At 50.6% G+C, this 16,585-nt stretch overlaps 1 protein-coding gene across 1 annotated transcript in view; it reads right to left on the bottom strand.

The window, feature by feature from the left end:
• LOC138371134 (tripartite motif-containing protein 59-like) overlaps nt 1-16,585 on the bottom strand; it is a 93,675-nt gene that overhangs the window by 15,779 nt on the left and 61,311 nt on the right. The window contains exons 3-4 of the mRNA XM_069335968.1: nt 5,811-6,482; nt 5,222-5,368 (exon numbers count right to left, since the gene is read on the bottom strand). Coding sequence (XP_069192069.1) covers nt 5,222-5,368; nt 5,811-6,482 — 819 coding nt within the window. The remainder of the gene's footprint in view (nt 1-5,221; nt 5,369-5,810; nt 6,483-16,585) is intronic.

Genomic DNA, 16,585 nt, shown 5'->3' with positions numbered 1-16,585 from the left:
CCCTCTACTGGCAGGGGGGTAGTGCTGGACCAGTAGCTCCAGCCCTGCCCCCCTCTACTGGCAGGGGATTGGTGCTGAACCTGTAGCTCGAGCCTTCCCCCTCTACTGGCAGGGGGTTAGTGCTGAACCTGTAGCTCCAGGCCCCCTCTACTGGCAGGGGATTGGTGCTGGACCTGTAGCTCCAGCCCCCCTCTACTGGCAGGGGGTTGGTGCTAGACCTGTAGCTCCAGCCCCCCTCTACTGGCAGGGGGTTGGAGCTGGACCTGTAGCTCCAGCCCCCCTCTACTGGCAGGAGGTTGGTGCTGTAGCTTTAGCTGCAGCCCTCCTCTACTGGCAGGGGGGGTGGGGTGGTCCTGCACCTGTAGCTCAAGCACTCCTCTACTGGCAGGGGGGTTGGCCCTGGATCTGTAGTTCCAGCCCCCTATAGTGGCAGGGGGTTGTTGCTGAACCTATAGCTCAAGCCCCTTCTCTACTGGCAGGGGGTTAGTGCTGGACCTGTAGCTCTAGCCCCCTCTACTGGCAGGGGGTTGGTGTTGGACTTGTAGCTCCAGCCCTGCTCTGTTGGCAGGGGGTTGGTGCTGGACCTGTAGCTCCAGCCCCCCCCCTATACTGGGAGGGGGTTGGTGCTTGACGTGTAGCTCCACCCCACCTCTACTGGTAGGGGGTTGGTGCTGGACCTGTAGCTCCAGCCCCCCCCCCCTTTACTGGCAGGGGGTTGGTGCTGGACCTGTAGCTCCAGCCCCCCTCTACTGGAAGAGGGTTGGTGCTGGACCTATAGCTCCAGCCCCCCCTCTACTGGCAGGGGGTAGGTGTTGGACCTGTAGCACCAGCCCCCCTCTACTGGCAGGGGGGTTGGTGTTGGACTTGTAGCTCCAGCCCTGCTCTGTTGGCAGGGGGTTGGTGCTGGACCTGTAGCTCCAGCCCCCCCCTCTATACTGGGAGGGGGTTGGTGCTTGACGTGTAGCTCCACCCCACCTCTACTGGTAGGGGGTTGGTGCTGGACCTGTATCTCCAGCCCCCAACCCTCTACTGGCAGGGGGTTGGTCCTGGACCTGTAGCTCCGGCCCCCATCTACTGGCAGAAGGTTGGTGCTGGACCTGTAGCTCCAGCCCCCTCTCTACTGGCAGGGGGTTGGTGCTGGACTTGTAGCTCCAGCCTCCCCCCTTTACTGGCAGGGGGCTGGTGCTGGACCTGTAGCTCCAGCCTCCCCCCTCTACTGGCAGGGGATTGGTGCTGGACCTGTAGCTCCTGCCCCCCTCTACTGGCAGGGGGTTGGTGCTGGACCTTTAGCTCCAGCCCCCCTCTACTGGCAGGGGGTTGGAGCTGGACCTGTAGCTCCAGCCCCCCTCTACTGGCAGGAGGTTGGTGCTGGACCTGTAGCTCCAGCCTCCCCCCTCTACTGGCAGGGGGTTGGTGCTGGACCTGTAGCTCCAGCCCCGCCCCCTCTACTGGCAGGGCGTTGGTGCTGAACCTGTAGCTCCAGCCTCCCCCCTCTACTGGCAGGGGGTTGGTGCTGAACCTGTAGCTCCAGGCTCCCTCTACTGGCAGGGGATTGGTGCTGGACCTGTAGATCTAGCCCTCCTCTACTGGCAAGGGGGGTTGTTGCTAGACCTATAGCTCAAGCCCCCCCTCTACTGGCTGGGGGTTGGTGCTTGACCTGTAGCTCTAGCCCCCCCTCTACTGGCAGGAGGTTGGTGCTGGACCTGTAGCTCCAGCCCCCCTCTACTGGCAGGAGGATGGTGCTGGACCTGTAGCTCTAGCTCCCCTCTACTGGCAGGGGATTGGCCCTGAATTTGTAGCTCCAGCCCCCCTCTACTGACAGGGGGTTGGTCCTGGACCTGTAGCTCCAGCCTTCCCCCTCTACTGGCAGGGGATTGGTGCTGGACCTGTAGCTCCAGCCCCCTCTACTGGCAGGGAGTTGGTGCTAAACCTGCAGCTCCAGCTCCCTCTACTGGCAGGGGATTGACCCTGGATCTGTAGCGCCAGCCCCCCGTCTACTGGCAGGGGGTTGGTGCTGAACCTGTAGCTCCAGCCCCCTCTACTGGCAGGGGGTTGGTGCTTGACCTGCAGCTCCAGCCTCCTCTACTGGCAGGGGGATGGTGCTGGACCTGTAGCTTAAGCCCTCCTCTACTGGCAGGGGGTTGGTGCTAGACCTGTAGCTCCAGCCCCCCTCTACTGGCAGGGGGTTGGTGCTAGACCTGTAGCTCCAGCCCCCCTCTACTGGCAGGGGGTTGGTCCTGGACCTGTAGCTCCGGCCCCCATCTGCTGGCAGAATGTTGGTGCTGGACCTGTAGCTCCAGTCCCTTCTCTACTGGCAGGGGGTTGGTCCTGGACCTGTAGCTCCAGCCCCCTTCTCCTGGCAGAGGGTTGATGCAGGACCTGTAGCTCTGGCCCCCCTGTACTAGCAGGCGATTGATGATGGACCTGTAGCTTCAGCCCCTTCTACTGGCATGGGGTTGGTCCTGGACCTGTAGCTCCAGCCTCCCCCCTCTACTGGCAGGGGGGTAGTGCTGGACCAGTAGCTCCAGCCCTGCCCCCCTCTACTGGCAGGGGATTGGTGCTGAACCTGTAGCTCGAGCCTTCCCCCTCTACTGGCAGGGGGTTAGTGCTGAACCTGTAGCTCCAGGCCCCCTCTACTGGCAGGGGATTGGTGCTGGACCTGTAGCTCCAGCCCCCCTCTACTGGCAGGGGGTTGGTGCTAGACCTGTAGCTCCAGCCCCCCTCTACTGGCAGGGGGTTGGAGCTGGACCTGTAGCTCCAGCCCCCCTCTACTGGCAGGAGGTTGGTGCTGTAGCTTTAGCTGCAGCCCTCCTCTACTGGCAGGGGGGGTGGGGTGGTCCTGCACCTGTAGCTCAAGCACTCCTCTACTGGCAGGGGGGTTGGCCCTGGATCTGTAGTTCCAGCCCCCTCTAGTGGCAGGGGGTTGTTGCTGAACCTATAGCTCAAGCCCCTTCTCTACTGGCAGGGGGTTAGTGCTGGACCTGTAGCTCTAGCCCCCTCTACTGGCAGGGGGTTGGTGTTGGACTTGTAGCTCCAGCCCTGCTCTGTTGGCAGGGGGTTGGTGCTGGACCTGTAGCTCCAGCCCCCCCCCCTATACTGGGAGGGGGTTGGTGCTTGACGTGTAGCTCCACCCCACCTCTACTGGTAGGGGGTTGGTGCTGGACCTGTAGCTCCAGCCCCCCCCCCCCTTTACTGGCAGGGGGTTGGTGCTGGACCTGTAGCTCCAGCCCCCCTCTACTGGAAGAGGGTTGGTGCTGGACCTATAGCTCCAGCCCCCCCCTCTACTGGCAGGGGGTAGGTGTTGGACCTGTAGCACCAGCCCCCCTCTACTGGCAGGGGGGTTGGTGTTGGACTTGTAGCTCCAGCCCTGCTCTGTTGGCAGGGGGTTGGTGCTGGACCTGTAGCTCCAGCCCCCCCCTCTATACTGGGAGGGGGTTGGTGCTTGACGTGTAGCTCCACCCCACCTCTACTGGTAGGGGGTTGGTGCTGGACCTGTATCTCCAGCCCCCAACCCTCTACTGGCAGGGGGTTGGTCCTGGACCTGTAGCTCCGGCCCCCATCTACTGGCAGAAGGTTGGTGCTGGACCTGTAGCTCCAGCCCCCTCTCTACTGGCAGGGGGTTGGTGCTGGACTTGTAGCTCCAGCCTCCCCCCTCTACTGGCAGGGGGCTGGTGCTGGACCTGTAGCTCCAGCCTCCCCCCTCTACTGGCAGGGGATTGGTGCTGGACCTGTAGCTCCTGCCCCCCTCTACTGGCAGGGGGTTGGTGCTGGACCTTTAGCTCCAGCCCCCCTCTACTGGCAGGGGGTTGGAGCTGGACCTGTAGCTCCAGCCCCCCTCTACTGGCAGGAGGTTGGTGCTGGACCTGTAGCTCCAGCCTCCCCCCTCTACTGGCAGGGGGTTGGTGCTGGACCTGTAGCTCCAGCCCCGCCCCCTCTACTGGCAGGGCGTTGGTGCTGAACCTGTAGCTCCAGCCTCCCCCCTCTACTGGCAGGGGGTTGGTGCTGAACCTGTAGCTCCAGGCTCCCTCTACTGGTAGGGGGTTGGTGCTGGACCTGTATCTCCAGCCCCCAACCCTCTACTGGCAGGGGGTTGGTGTTGGACTTGTAGCTCCAGCCCTGCTCTATTGGCAAAGGGTTGGTGTTGGACCTGTAGCTCCAGCCCCCCTCTACTGGCAAGGGGTGGGTGCTGGACCTGTAGTTCCAGCCCCCCTCTACTGGCAGGGGGTTGGTGTTGGACTTGTACTTCCAGCCCTGCTCTATTGGCAGAGGGTTGGTGTTGGACTTGTAGCTCCAGACCCCTCTACTGGCAGGGGGTTGGTGCTGGACCTGTAGCTCCAGCCCCCCTTTCCTGGCAGTGGGTTGGTGCTGGACCTGTAGCTCCAGCCCCCCCTTTACTGGCAGTGGGTTGGTGCTGGACCTGTAGCTCCAGCCCCCCCCCCCCTCTACTGGCAGGGGGTTGGTGCTGGACCTGTAGCTCCAGCCCCCCCTCTACTGGCAGGGGGTTGGTGCTGGACCTGTAGCTCCAGCCCCCCCCCCTCTACTGGCATGGGGTTGGTGCTGGCATTGTTGTTGAGTTCGTTGGCAATTTTAAGGCTTCAGTTTCTTCGTACCAGCAGTGGTCTGATTTGGTTCGCTGTCTTACTGGATTCAACATCCTCCCAGCGAGCATAAGAAATATTGCCGGAACAACCGTACACATCTTCAAGTGGAAACTAGATTGTTTCCCCTAAGGAGTGCTAGATCAACCGGGCTGTGGTGGATATGTGGGCCTGCGGGCCGCTCCAAGCAACAGCCTAGTGGTCCAAACTCTCTCAAGTCAAGCCTGGCTTCGGGCCGGGCTTGGGGAGTAGAACAACTCCCAGAACCCCATCAACCAGGTATCAACCAGGTATACTTTTTTGGAAAGGTTGGTGGAGTGTCTCCCGCTCTCTGCGCCTCTGTGAGGGGGGCCAGGATCCCGGGTTCAATAGAGGATCACGGGTTCAATCACCATGCAGGCCAGAAATGGTTAACATGTTTCCTGTTGCCTTTCACCTGTTGCCTCTGTTCACCAACCAGTAAATATTTATCCAGGAGTTAGGCAACTATTGTGGATTGTATGTTAAGGAAAGTCAGTAGTTGACCTTGGGGAACCCCGATAAACCTAACAACAGGCTTCCTCTCCTCAAAACTCAACTCAATATCTTGTGGTATGACATATGAGAGAAAATAAAAAACTTACTGTTAATTGCTTCTGGGGGATCTCTAAAGTGATTTCCTGAACTTTATCCATGATGCTGGAGGCTGAGTCTCCCAGGTGTACGGGGCCAGCTGTGGCACCTGTCTCCATGGTCGTCATCTCCAGGGCCTCCCTGATGGTCTCCTGCACCTGTCATTACCAACACAAACATTAGTGGTGGAACCTGGACCATAATGAAGCATCAGGCTCTGAGTAAAGTAACTGGACTATAATGAAGCATCAGGCTCTGAGTAAAGTAACTGGACTATAATGAAGCATCAGGCTCTGAGTAAAGTAACTGGTCTATAATGAAGCATCAGGCTCTGAGTAAAGTAACTGCACTAAATTGAAGCATCAGACTGAGTAAAGTAATTTGACAATATAAGTAATGTTTCTCTACACTGACCACAGTGTAGAGAAACACCAAGATGACAGTTGACTTTATTAATAAAAATGTTTCAGGTGTTAGAGCAAAAAGTTTCCTATCTATAAAGTCAACTCTCATCTTGATGTGTCTCCATGTCAAAAGTGTTTATATAGAGGCAATACTACACTCAGTTGGGTGAGAACAATGTGAACTTCAGCAGCGTACCTTCACTGAGGTGTGGACAGTCTTGACATCTGGGAAGAGTTCCTGGCACTTCTCCAGCCAATCTTTTATTTTCGTGCTGCACTCATCAGCTGTGTCTATGGTTGTGTCAACCTCCTGTAGGGTGTTGACTGTGTCGAGGTTCCCCAACATGGCCTGCAGCTGAGTCTTCCCTTCCTCTCCTTGAGTTGTCATATCCACCACACTGGTATCCTCCAGTTCCAAGAGCTTCATTGCTGACTTGTTCTGCTCTACCAGAGCATAGAGTCTGTCCTGGAGCTGGAGGTGGTGAGTCTTCCAGTCCCCCAGCTGCCCCCGGTACTCCCCCAGCTGGGACAGTACCTCTTCACAGCTTTTAATGAGGCTGCTAATGCTGCTCTTCTGCTCTTGCAACATGGAACGAAACTTCTTTTTTGCGGGTACAGTTTTCTCTTGTGTTTCCTGGATATTTTTGAGTTTCCTAACTAAAGCCTCCATGCCATAGCTAATTGGGAACTGAGTAGCAGCTGTGGCAGCGTGCTGGCCACGGCAGCTGGGGCAAGTCAGCTGACCATTCTTGATAGCATTGTCAATACACTGGGAGCAGAATGTGTGGCCGCACGGCAATGTGCGAGGCCGTAGCTGATTGTCGTCATAATCGTTATAACACACTGAACATTCCTCTGGCTTGTTATCCTGTGGAAAGAATATTTGGTTAAGCTAGATGTATTTACAACAAAAAGTAATATTACAGTACTTTATTTACTATACAAATTACGTAATATTTACATACATTCTTTGTATTAGCTATTCTAGAGTTAATATTAGAGTTAGTTAATATTACTGACAGATTAACATATCCACAGCAAGGTCAATATTTTTTAAAAACATATCCCAGAGTATGGGATATGTTTATATTATAATATTTTTTGTTATATAATTTTTTTTGGTAATAATATTTGATAATATTTTTTGGTAACATTTGCAGCAGCAGGGTTGCTTGTAAGTCATACCCAAGAGTATGACTAACAAAACCCGTCCTTACTTTCTTACTAATAATAGAAGGAAACAAACGTGTATATATCGTATGTGATAATTGAGGAAGGGTCAAGTATTCTTAGTCTAAGTTGGACAATAAGTGCACAGTGGGTTAAATCTTTACACATGGGTTTTATTGACCAACTCCGGATTATTCTACACTTATTAACTATGGGAACACATGATTATGTTAATGGATTGTTGAGATTGAGGGATACTCTTCACCAAACATAAACATGATGGATGAACTGACTATTGGTCCCACACAAATCTGGGCTTAGTCATTATTTTACTGTAGACTCTCTTGGTAATATACAAATGTAGCATGGATTTTTACAATATAAGGTCTCTACACTTAATCACTTTACTAACGAGGACCAAGGTTGATGGAGTTTAAACCACGTATTACAGTACTCCTTAACCCCTTAACTGCGTTGCCTCCAAATGTGACACCCCCGCAGTGCGCTGGAAATAAATTCTCTGGAAAAAATTCTTTTTTCTTTTTAAAGTGTCAAAAACCCTTCCCTGAGTATGGGTATGTAAAAAAAAATTTGAAATTGTACTTACTTTGGCTGCTATGGGGTCCGGAAGTTGGGGCGTGACGTCATCATTCCCCGTGCGCCCGTGGCGTAAGCTCTCGGAGGCGGTGGGGCACGCGAGTTGCAGCGAATATATTTTCGTTCATTTATTGCGCACATTTCCAGATACATTTTCATTGTTTTTATGTGCCAATCCAATGTATAATGAACACGTACACTATAATATCGCAGTACAACATCCGTACTGTCCGTAGACACTGTGTTACGTGCATCGCAAACAAGTTCACTTATCCTGCACAATTTCCAATATATCATGCCAAATAAATTTATATTTACACTTTATATACACACTGTACAGTATCACACACTATATACACACACCATAAACACACTCAGTACTCCGCGAGTGTGTGATATGCTGCGAAACAGCCAACGGGGCAGAGTGGCACCTTGCACTCCACGCACCAGGTGCTGATACATCTTCGTTTCCGTTCTCTGCGGGTAGTGTTCCTGCATACTATACACGCACGTTTACCCTTCTCCCGTGATGCTGTGCCTGGCATATACTCGAGCATGTGTACTCCGAAGTTCTCATTACCCTTCAATCTGTCTGGAGCTGCATGTGGCATTGTTGCTTGCACTCCGCGCGATACAACAGAACCCTCCTTGCCATACTTTACTAGCAGCTGTGACACAACACCCGCACTGAATGTACGTATAGACGGTCTCCTGCCAGATTTTACTAAGTACATATTGAAGCAGTTGAGCACTGCAACATCCATGAGGTGGAAGAACTTTTTAGTCCACTTCACAGACTTGCGCACGCACTCCACTCCACCAAGCATCATGTCACACTTATCGACGAGGCGCATGTTCACGTTATAGTCTATGACACAGTCTGGCTTATACACGGTGTTGCGTGTCTGAAAGTGGACCTTCCCACTGTCCAACATGGCACCGGTGTGAATCGTAGTCAGCATATTCACCTCGCGTCTGTCCTTCCACCGCACTGACAGCGTATTGTCACACTTGCTCTGCTGGCACTCACCCACGGCTATAGCTATACCGAACACTGGCATTTCCTTCCTGTGGCTCTTCACAGTGCCACATACGCCGGTGTTGTGGGCAAGGAGGTATCTGGTCAATAAGGGGCTGGTGTAATAGTTGTCAGTGTACAGTACATGCCCCTTGTTCAGCAACGGTTCCATCAGGGTTTTTACAACACTGCCAGAGAACCCGTGTTCATCTTGAGCCGGTATGTCGACGTCTGTACCAGAATATAATATCATGTCCAAGACAATACCAGTCTCACAGTCGCATTGCACAAAAAACTTCAGTCCAAATCGGTGCCGCTTTGATGGAATGTACTGCTTGAATGCCAGTCGCCCCTTGAATAGTACAAGCGACTCGTCAATAACCACATTCTGTCCAGGTACAAAATAATCCCTGAACTTCCCTCTCATGTCACTGAACATCTTCCGTACTTTCCACAGTCTGTCGTGTCTGTCCTCATTTGCATTATTCTCGAAATGCAGGCACCTGAGAATCAAGAGAAACCTATCACGCGACATGTACCGGTTGAACACAGGCGATGGAACAAGGCTGTCTTTGCTCCAATAATCCTGGATGACAGCTTTCTCAGAGTGCTTCATCATCATACAGAGTGCCAGAAACACGTACATTTCGTCGATTGTCGTGTCCTTCCATCGTGTGAGCCGTGAGGCAGGTAAAATGCCTTCGTCTATGAGGCTGTGAGCGAACCTGTTTGTCTCAGTCACAAGATGCGTCATGAATACATTGTCAAAATATGCCTGAAAATATTCCATGTCTGCCATATCATCACCAGTATATGGGAATAATGGTGTAACACCAAAATCGCTATCATCAAATGTTGGTATTTGAGGGACAAATGTGGTGCAATCCTCCCACACAAGTACACCAGGGGGTTTGGTGTTGGCGCCAACACCACCACGAGCACCAAAACTACGGCTACGTCGTCCGCTGCTTCTGCTGGAGCTGCGTGAGGGTATGCTAGGCGCTGAGGCAGATTTACGTACTGTAGACCTACCACGAATAAATGATGTTGAGGGGCCACTGTCGTTGACCACATGCTGTGAGGCACGCTTCCGCCTGCCGCGGCGTGTTGCTGAGGTAGCACAACCCCGCCTGGTAACACCACCACTGCTCGTACTCGGGTCGTCCACACTACTCGTATCGGAGCCAATGTCACTGAAGCCCGAGAAAGATTAGTCACATGTACTATCACTGAATAAACTACTAGCGTCTGGGGACATACATGGTGGTGATGATAAAGGTGTTGGCCCAGGGCGGTGAGGCAGGCCGGGTGAGGCACGAGTACCACACACACTCGCCACATCTTCCAATTCTGTCTCTTCCTCACTCGTATCAGATCTCTGAGTTAGGTCTTTCTCTGGATCATAGTCCAGGTCATCATCCAGAGCACCGTCATCATACAAAATATCGCGTATTTCCTCCTCAGAGAGTCGTTTTCCATGACCGCGGGTCACTGTCTAGCGGGAGCTCGTAGAGGATGCGTCAGACATGGTTGCTGCCGTGAAACTGAGGCTCCCCACGGCCGCAGGGCATGCTGGGATTTTTTTTTAAGATGGCGGACGATCACTGGGGCCCCCACCCACACATACCATACCCGCGTCACCGCGCGCCAGTTTTGAATGGAATGTGAAAAATCAAAATACCTGGAGGCGCGTTGCGCAGTTTATGGGTTAAAGTGGGAGAATGAGCCCAAAATAACACAAGACACACAGGGTTCTACAAACACACATTCCTAAAATTCCTATCCCTAAACTAACAAAGAAAAAAAGCACTAGTACAGTTAATGTACTTATCATTACTGTAGAAGACCGCCCAAGCGTCGCATTGACGTCTACTGGACACTGGAGTAGTCGCCGCCTGAGTGGACAACTTGCTGCCGCTCTCCACTCTGTGTGCACTCCCTTGGTTCCAATACTGTTTCACACAAAACTCATATCCCAAAATTGGTCATTTGTATGTCTTATAGAGTTCCAGACTGTTTTCAACATTTAACACTGCTGTTTCTATATATATTTTCAACCAGTGAATGTCTTAAATAAGTGTTTCCTATACTATTCCATTGCTTTGGGGAGGATATATAATTATTAATAATAATAATTTTCCTTTCTAAGTCACTGTGCTTTACATGTGCAGAACAGACTATTGTACTGGCAGAAATCATAAATTCATGTTTGTCCTGCCCTTCAAGAAGACCTGAACAAAATAAGTGTATGAGCACCACTTGGCAAATGGAATTTAATGTGAACAAATGCCATGTTATGGAATGTGGAATAGGAGAACATAGCCCCCACACAACCTATAAACTATATAATTACCTAAGTGTAGTTACAGGATGAGAGCTATGCTCATGATGTCCCGTCTTCCAAGCACTCTGTCATATAACAATTTGAAATTACTGACGCTTTTGTCCTCCATCACCTTTTCACCTAACTTGTTCCAACCATCTACCCCACTTGTTTGCGAAAGTGAATTTTCTTATTCACTTCTAAAAAATTAAATTTTCTTTGGCACCTTTGTTTAGTTTAAATCTATGACCTCTTGTTCTTGAAGTTCCAGGTCTCAGGAATTTTTGCCTATAAATTTTATCAATTCCCGTTAATATTTTGTACGTAGTGATCATATTGCCTCTTTTTCTTCTATCTTTTAGTTTTGGAATATTTAACCCTTTAACTGTGCAACGCACCTGCTGGCCCACGCTTGGGGTGCACTACGCGCCTCCGGGTATTTGTATTTTTCACGTTCGATTTAAAAGTGACGTGCGGTGACGCAGGTATGGAATGGTTGGCTGGGGGCCCCAGTGATAGTCCGCCATCTTGAAAAAAAAATCCCAGCATGCCCCGTAGCCATGGAGAGCCCCAGTTCCCAAGCAACAACTATGTCTGATGCATCGTCAACGAGCTCCCGCTCCACAGTGACCAGCGGTCATGGAAAACGACTCTCTGAGGAGGAGATTCGCGATATTTTGTACAACGACGATGCTATGGATGATGACCTGGACTATGATCCAGAGAAAGATCTGACACAGAGGTCTGATACGAGTGAGGGAAAGACGCAAGTGGATGATGTGGCGAGTGCATATGGTATACGCTCCTCACCCGGCCTGTCTCACCGCCCTGGGTCAACACCGTTATCACCACCACCATCATGTATGTCCCCAGATGCTAGTTTATTCAGTGACAATACATGTGACAAATCTTTCTCGGGCTTCAGTGACATTGGCTCCGATACGAGTAGTGTGGACGACCCGAGTACTAGCAGCGAGGGTGGTACCAGGCGGGGCTTTGCTGCCTCAGCAACACGTCGAGGCAGGTGACAGCATGACGACAGTGGGCCCTCAACATCAGGTGATTGTGGTAGGCCTACGGTACGAAAATCTGCCTCGGCGCCAAGCATACCCTCACGCAGCTCCAGTAGCAGCAGCAGACGACGTAGCCGTGGTTTTGGTGCTCGTGGTGGTGTTGGCGCCGACATCAAACTCCCTGGTGTACTTGTGTGGGAGGATTGCACCACATCTGTCCCTCAAATACCAATGTTTGATGATACCGATGTTGTTGTTACAGCTTTATTCCCGTATAACGGTGATGATATGGCGGACATGGAATATTTCCAGGCATATTTTGACAATGTCTTCATGAGGCATCTTGTGACCGAGACAAACATGTACGCCCACACCCTCATAGACAGCGGCATATTACCTGCCTTACGCCTCACGCAATGGAAGGCAACGACAATCGACGAGATGCACGTGTTTCTGGCTCTATGCATGATGATGAAACACTCCGAGAAAGCTGTTGTCCAGGACTATTGGAACAAAGACAGCCTTGTTCCATCACCCGTCTTCAACCGGTATGTGTCGCGGGATAAGTTCCACTTGATTCTCGGGCACCTGCATTTCGAGAACAATGCAAATGAGGACAGACGCGACAGACTGTGGAAGGTACGCAAGGTATTCAGTGACCTGCGAGGGAACTTCAGGGATTATTTTGTACCTGGACAGAATGTCGTTATCGACGAGTTGCTTGTACTGTTCAAGGGCAGACTGGCATTCAAGCAGTACATCCCTTCCAAGCGGCACTGTTTTGGACTAAAGTTTTTCATGCTGTGCGACTGTGAGACTGGTATCGTCCTGGACATGATCTTGTAGTCTGGTACAGACGTCGACATACCAGCTCAAGATGAACATGGGTTCTCTGGCAGTGTCGTAAAAACCCTGATGGAACCAGTGCTGAACAGGGGGCATATACTGTTCACTGACAACTATTACACCAGCCCCCTGTTGACCAGATACCTCCTTGCCCACAACACCAGCATATGTAGCACTGTGAAGGTCCTCGGGAAGGAAATGCCAGTGTTCGGTATAGGTATATCCATGGGCGAGTACCAGCTGCGCAAGTGTGACAATATGCTGTCAGTGCGGTGGGAGGACAGACACGAGGTGAATATGCTGACGACGATTCACACCGGTGCCATGTTGAACAATGGGAAGGTCCATTTTTATATGCGCAACCCCATGTATAAGCCGGACTGTGTCATAGACTATAACGTGAACATGTGCCTCGTCGATAAATGTGACATGATGCTTGGTGGTGTGGAGTGCGTGCACAGGTCTGTGAAGTGGACGAAAAAGTTCTTCCACCTCAAGGATGTTGCAGTGCTCAACTGCTTCAATATGTACTTAGTGAAGTCCGGCAGGAAACCGTCTGCTTGATACCTGCTTGATGGGGTTCTAGGAGTTCTTTTACTCCCCAAGCCCGGCCCGAGGCCAGGCTTGACTTGTGAAAGTTTGGTCCACTAGGCTGTTCCTTGGAGTGGGCCGCAGGCCCACATACCCACCACGGCCCGGCTGATCCGGAACTTCTCTTAGAAAACAGTCCAGTTTTCTCTTGAAGATGTCCACGGTTGTTCCGGCAATATTTATTATAGTCGCTGGGAGGACGTTGAACAACTGCGGACCTCTGATGTTTATAGTGTTCTCTGATTGTGCCTATGGCACCTCTGCTCTTTACTGTCTACACGTACCTTCAGTGCCAGTGTTGTGTCACAGCTGCTAGTAAAGTATGGCAGGCAGGAGTCCGTAGTACCGCGTGAGGTGCAAGCAACAATGCCATACGCAGCTCCAGACAGATTGCGGGGTAATGAGAACTTCGAGGTACACATGCTGAAGTATATGCCAGGCACAGCATCACAGGAGAAGGGTAAACGTGTGTGCACAGTATGCAGGAACACTACACACAGATCACAAAAGCGAAGATGCATCAGCATCTGGTGCACGGTGCCACTCTGCCCCGTTGGCTGTTTCGCAGCATATCACACACTCGCGGAGTACTGTGTGTGTATAGTGTGTGTATATAGTGTGTGATACTGTACAGTGTGTGTATATATAATGTAAATATAAATATATAAGAGTGATAAATTGGAAATAAGTGTACTTGTTTGTGATGCACGTAACACAGTGTCTACAGACGGTACGGATGTTCTACTGCCATAATATAGTGTACATGTTCACCATACATTGGATCAGCACGTAAAATCTAATCAATTGTATTTGGAACTGTGCGCAAAAAATGAGCAAAAATATATTCGCGGCAGCGCGCGCATCCCGCCCCGGGCGCCCCACCGGTCCCGGGAGCTTACGGCATGGGCGCACGGGAAATGATGACATCACGTGCCACCTTACGGACCCCATAACAGCCAAAGTAAGTACAATTTTGACATTCCATTGCTATACCCAAATACAGGGAAGGGTTTTTGACACTTTTAGAACAAAAAAATAAATAATTTTTTCCTGAGAATTTATTTCTTGTGCATTGGGGTGGTCATATTTGGAGGCCGCGCAGTTAAGGGGTTAATGTCTCTAACCACTCCTCGTAGCTCTTGTCCTTCAGTTCTGGGAGCCATTTAGTTGCATGTCTTTGCACCTTTTCCAGTTTGTTGCTGTGCTTCTTAAGATATGGGCACCATACAACCACTGCATATTCCATTTGTGGGAGTATGTCTCCCAAGATTCTCCCACAGCTGACTGGAATGGCTCATTGCAGTGCACAGTACACAGACTTTGTGCACAAGGTCCTATTTCTGTTAACCCTGGATAGTGACCTGGCATGCTGGGTATCTCCAGAATGCCCACTTAACCAGGAACACTTTCATAATACGGAGGCTGCCGTATGTCCAGGCAGGAAGTAGATACAGGGACTTAAGCATACTTGCCACAGGGTCAGTGAGTACATTGGCTGGGGCCAGCGTGAGAGTAGAGGGGAGACGCCAACGACCGTCTGACCTCTGGGGTCAACTGGCACGATGAAGAATAACAGCTCCTGCTACTGATCATCGAACGGTCAATATGATTGGTTCCCGCTCATTTGGTGCAATGCTATTGGTCAAATTGTAACTCTTTTTGTGTTGTGCCCATGGGACGCCCTGAGCTTCAGGAAAAAGCATTCTCGTGAGGGATCTCTTGCAAAGTGGACGTGTAGCTGTTCTGTCTATCAGCCAATAGACTGAACACCGTCTATTCCTCACCGTCAAGTTAACTCAGCGCCTCTGTGATATACCACACACTCGCCCAGAATCACGAGTGTGAATATATTGTTCAGAAGCCTAAAGTGACAAATCTCCAGAGTGAAACAGACTGGTATCAGGTAACCCCTGGTGACAAAGATCGTTGTGAGTGACTTAGAGTGAACTAAGGCAGTGCTGCCGCCTAAGTAATCTGTGTGTGACTTTACCACAGTGTACCTGTACCAGTGTACAGTGTAGTGCATGGTGCCATATAACCTGCAGCCGCCAGCCGGCGCTGCCCTCACTGTACCACGTGACATCACCACCCTTACTCACCGCCAGTGCCAAGAGTGTATGCGTGTTTCTGTACGCCCTATTGCAAGTACCCTCCGTGTCTACGAGCGAAACAGCTGTCTGGCCACCTACGAGTTCTTGCATAAATGTGCCTGAGTGAGTGAGTGAGTAAAGAGAGGTACCTTATCTGTAAGTACAAGATCTTGTCATTGTTTATTGTGTCTGTGTTGATCTGAGGTATCAACCACAGTTTTCGCCTTCTCATACCTGTCACAGTGAATCGACGGTGTATGCGTGGTTATCTGTGTGGTATCACGGCATTTCACTCGTCTTTGAATGTGACCTTCACATACACCACACATTTAGTTATCGTGTGTGATTATTATTGTGCATGTTATTGCCTGTCCCATTGACAGTGCCATTGTGATTTATTGCATATCATCATTACCGAGTATCCGGTTGGAACTCTTGTGATTCCTTTGCATACCGGCAGTTAGGTTGCTGTATTAATGATTGGCTGTCAACTGTGTTAAGTTAGATGTTTCTCCACGAGTGGATACAGGTCGTTAGCCAGACGTCAAGAGTCTCGCTAACATAACCATAGCTTTGCTGACGCCAATCTAAAGTAAATCAAACACCCTGTGTATTAGTGGTTAAGTTAGTAAACTACTGTTAAGCTTAAGTGGTGTTTGCGTTGAACCACTTCTGAATACTGCCAATATTACTCAAGCCTTCAGCTCTAGGTGTCTTCAACACCGAATTGCCTAATTCACTAAACTATAAATGTGATGAGGACCCTAGGAGTCCCTTAAAGTGTTACATCATTAAGGAGATTCCAACGATCAACGTGGAGCAGGACCAGGTGAGACTAGTCTGAGAAGAGACCCTCAAGGACTCTAACTCGACCTTGCTCCCAGGCCCTGTACGGTTGCTCTCGTATTTTCTATTCTGCTAATTCCGACAGTTTCGTGAAGCGTCTGCCACATGTACATTGGCGACGTACGCATTGCAGTCGTGAAAGCAAAAAAGAAAACCCCCACACCATTCCAGCTTTGGTCTAACAAAAGTTGTGAACAATATCTTTAGTATCTTGCCATCCAAGTGTTTAAAAAAAAAATTTAAGTTAGAAAGTATAGCATAGGCTCCTCACACAATATTCTTTATGTGGTCCTCAGGTGATAGTTTTCTATTTAGAACCTCTCCTAGCTCTCTTTCTTTATCCAAAGTCTTTATCGATTTCTCACATTTCATAGAGGTGTCTAGATATGAAATGAAAAAAAATGCTAAAGGAGCTAAGTAAGAACAAAGCATTTGGCCCAGGTGGAGTTTTACCATGGGTCCTGAGAGAATGTGCAC

This window comes from Procambarus clarkii, chromosome 35, assembly GCF_040958095.1.
Source record: "Procambarus clarkii isolate CNS0578487 chromosome 35, FALCON_Pclarkii_2.0, whole genome shotgun sequence".
NCBI classification, from domain to species: Eukaryota; Metazoa; Arthropoda; class Malacostraca; order Decapoda; family Cambaridae; genus Procambarus; species Procambarus clarkii.
The sequence above is the reverse complement of the archived record's forward strand: the minus strand, read 5'-3'. Positions and strand labels throughout refer to the sequence as shown.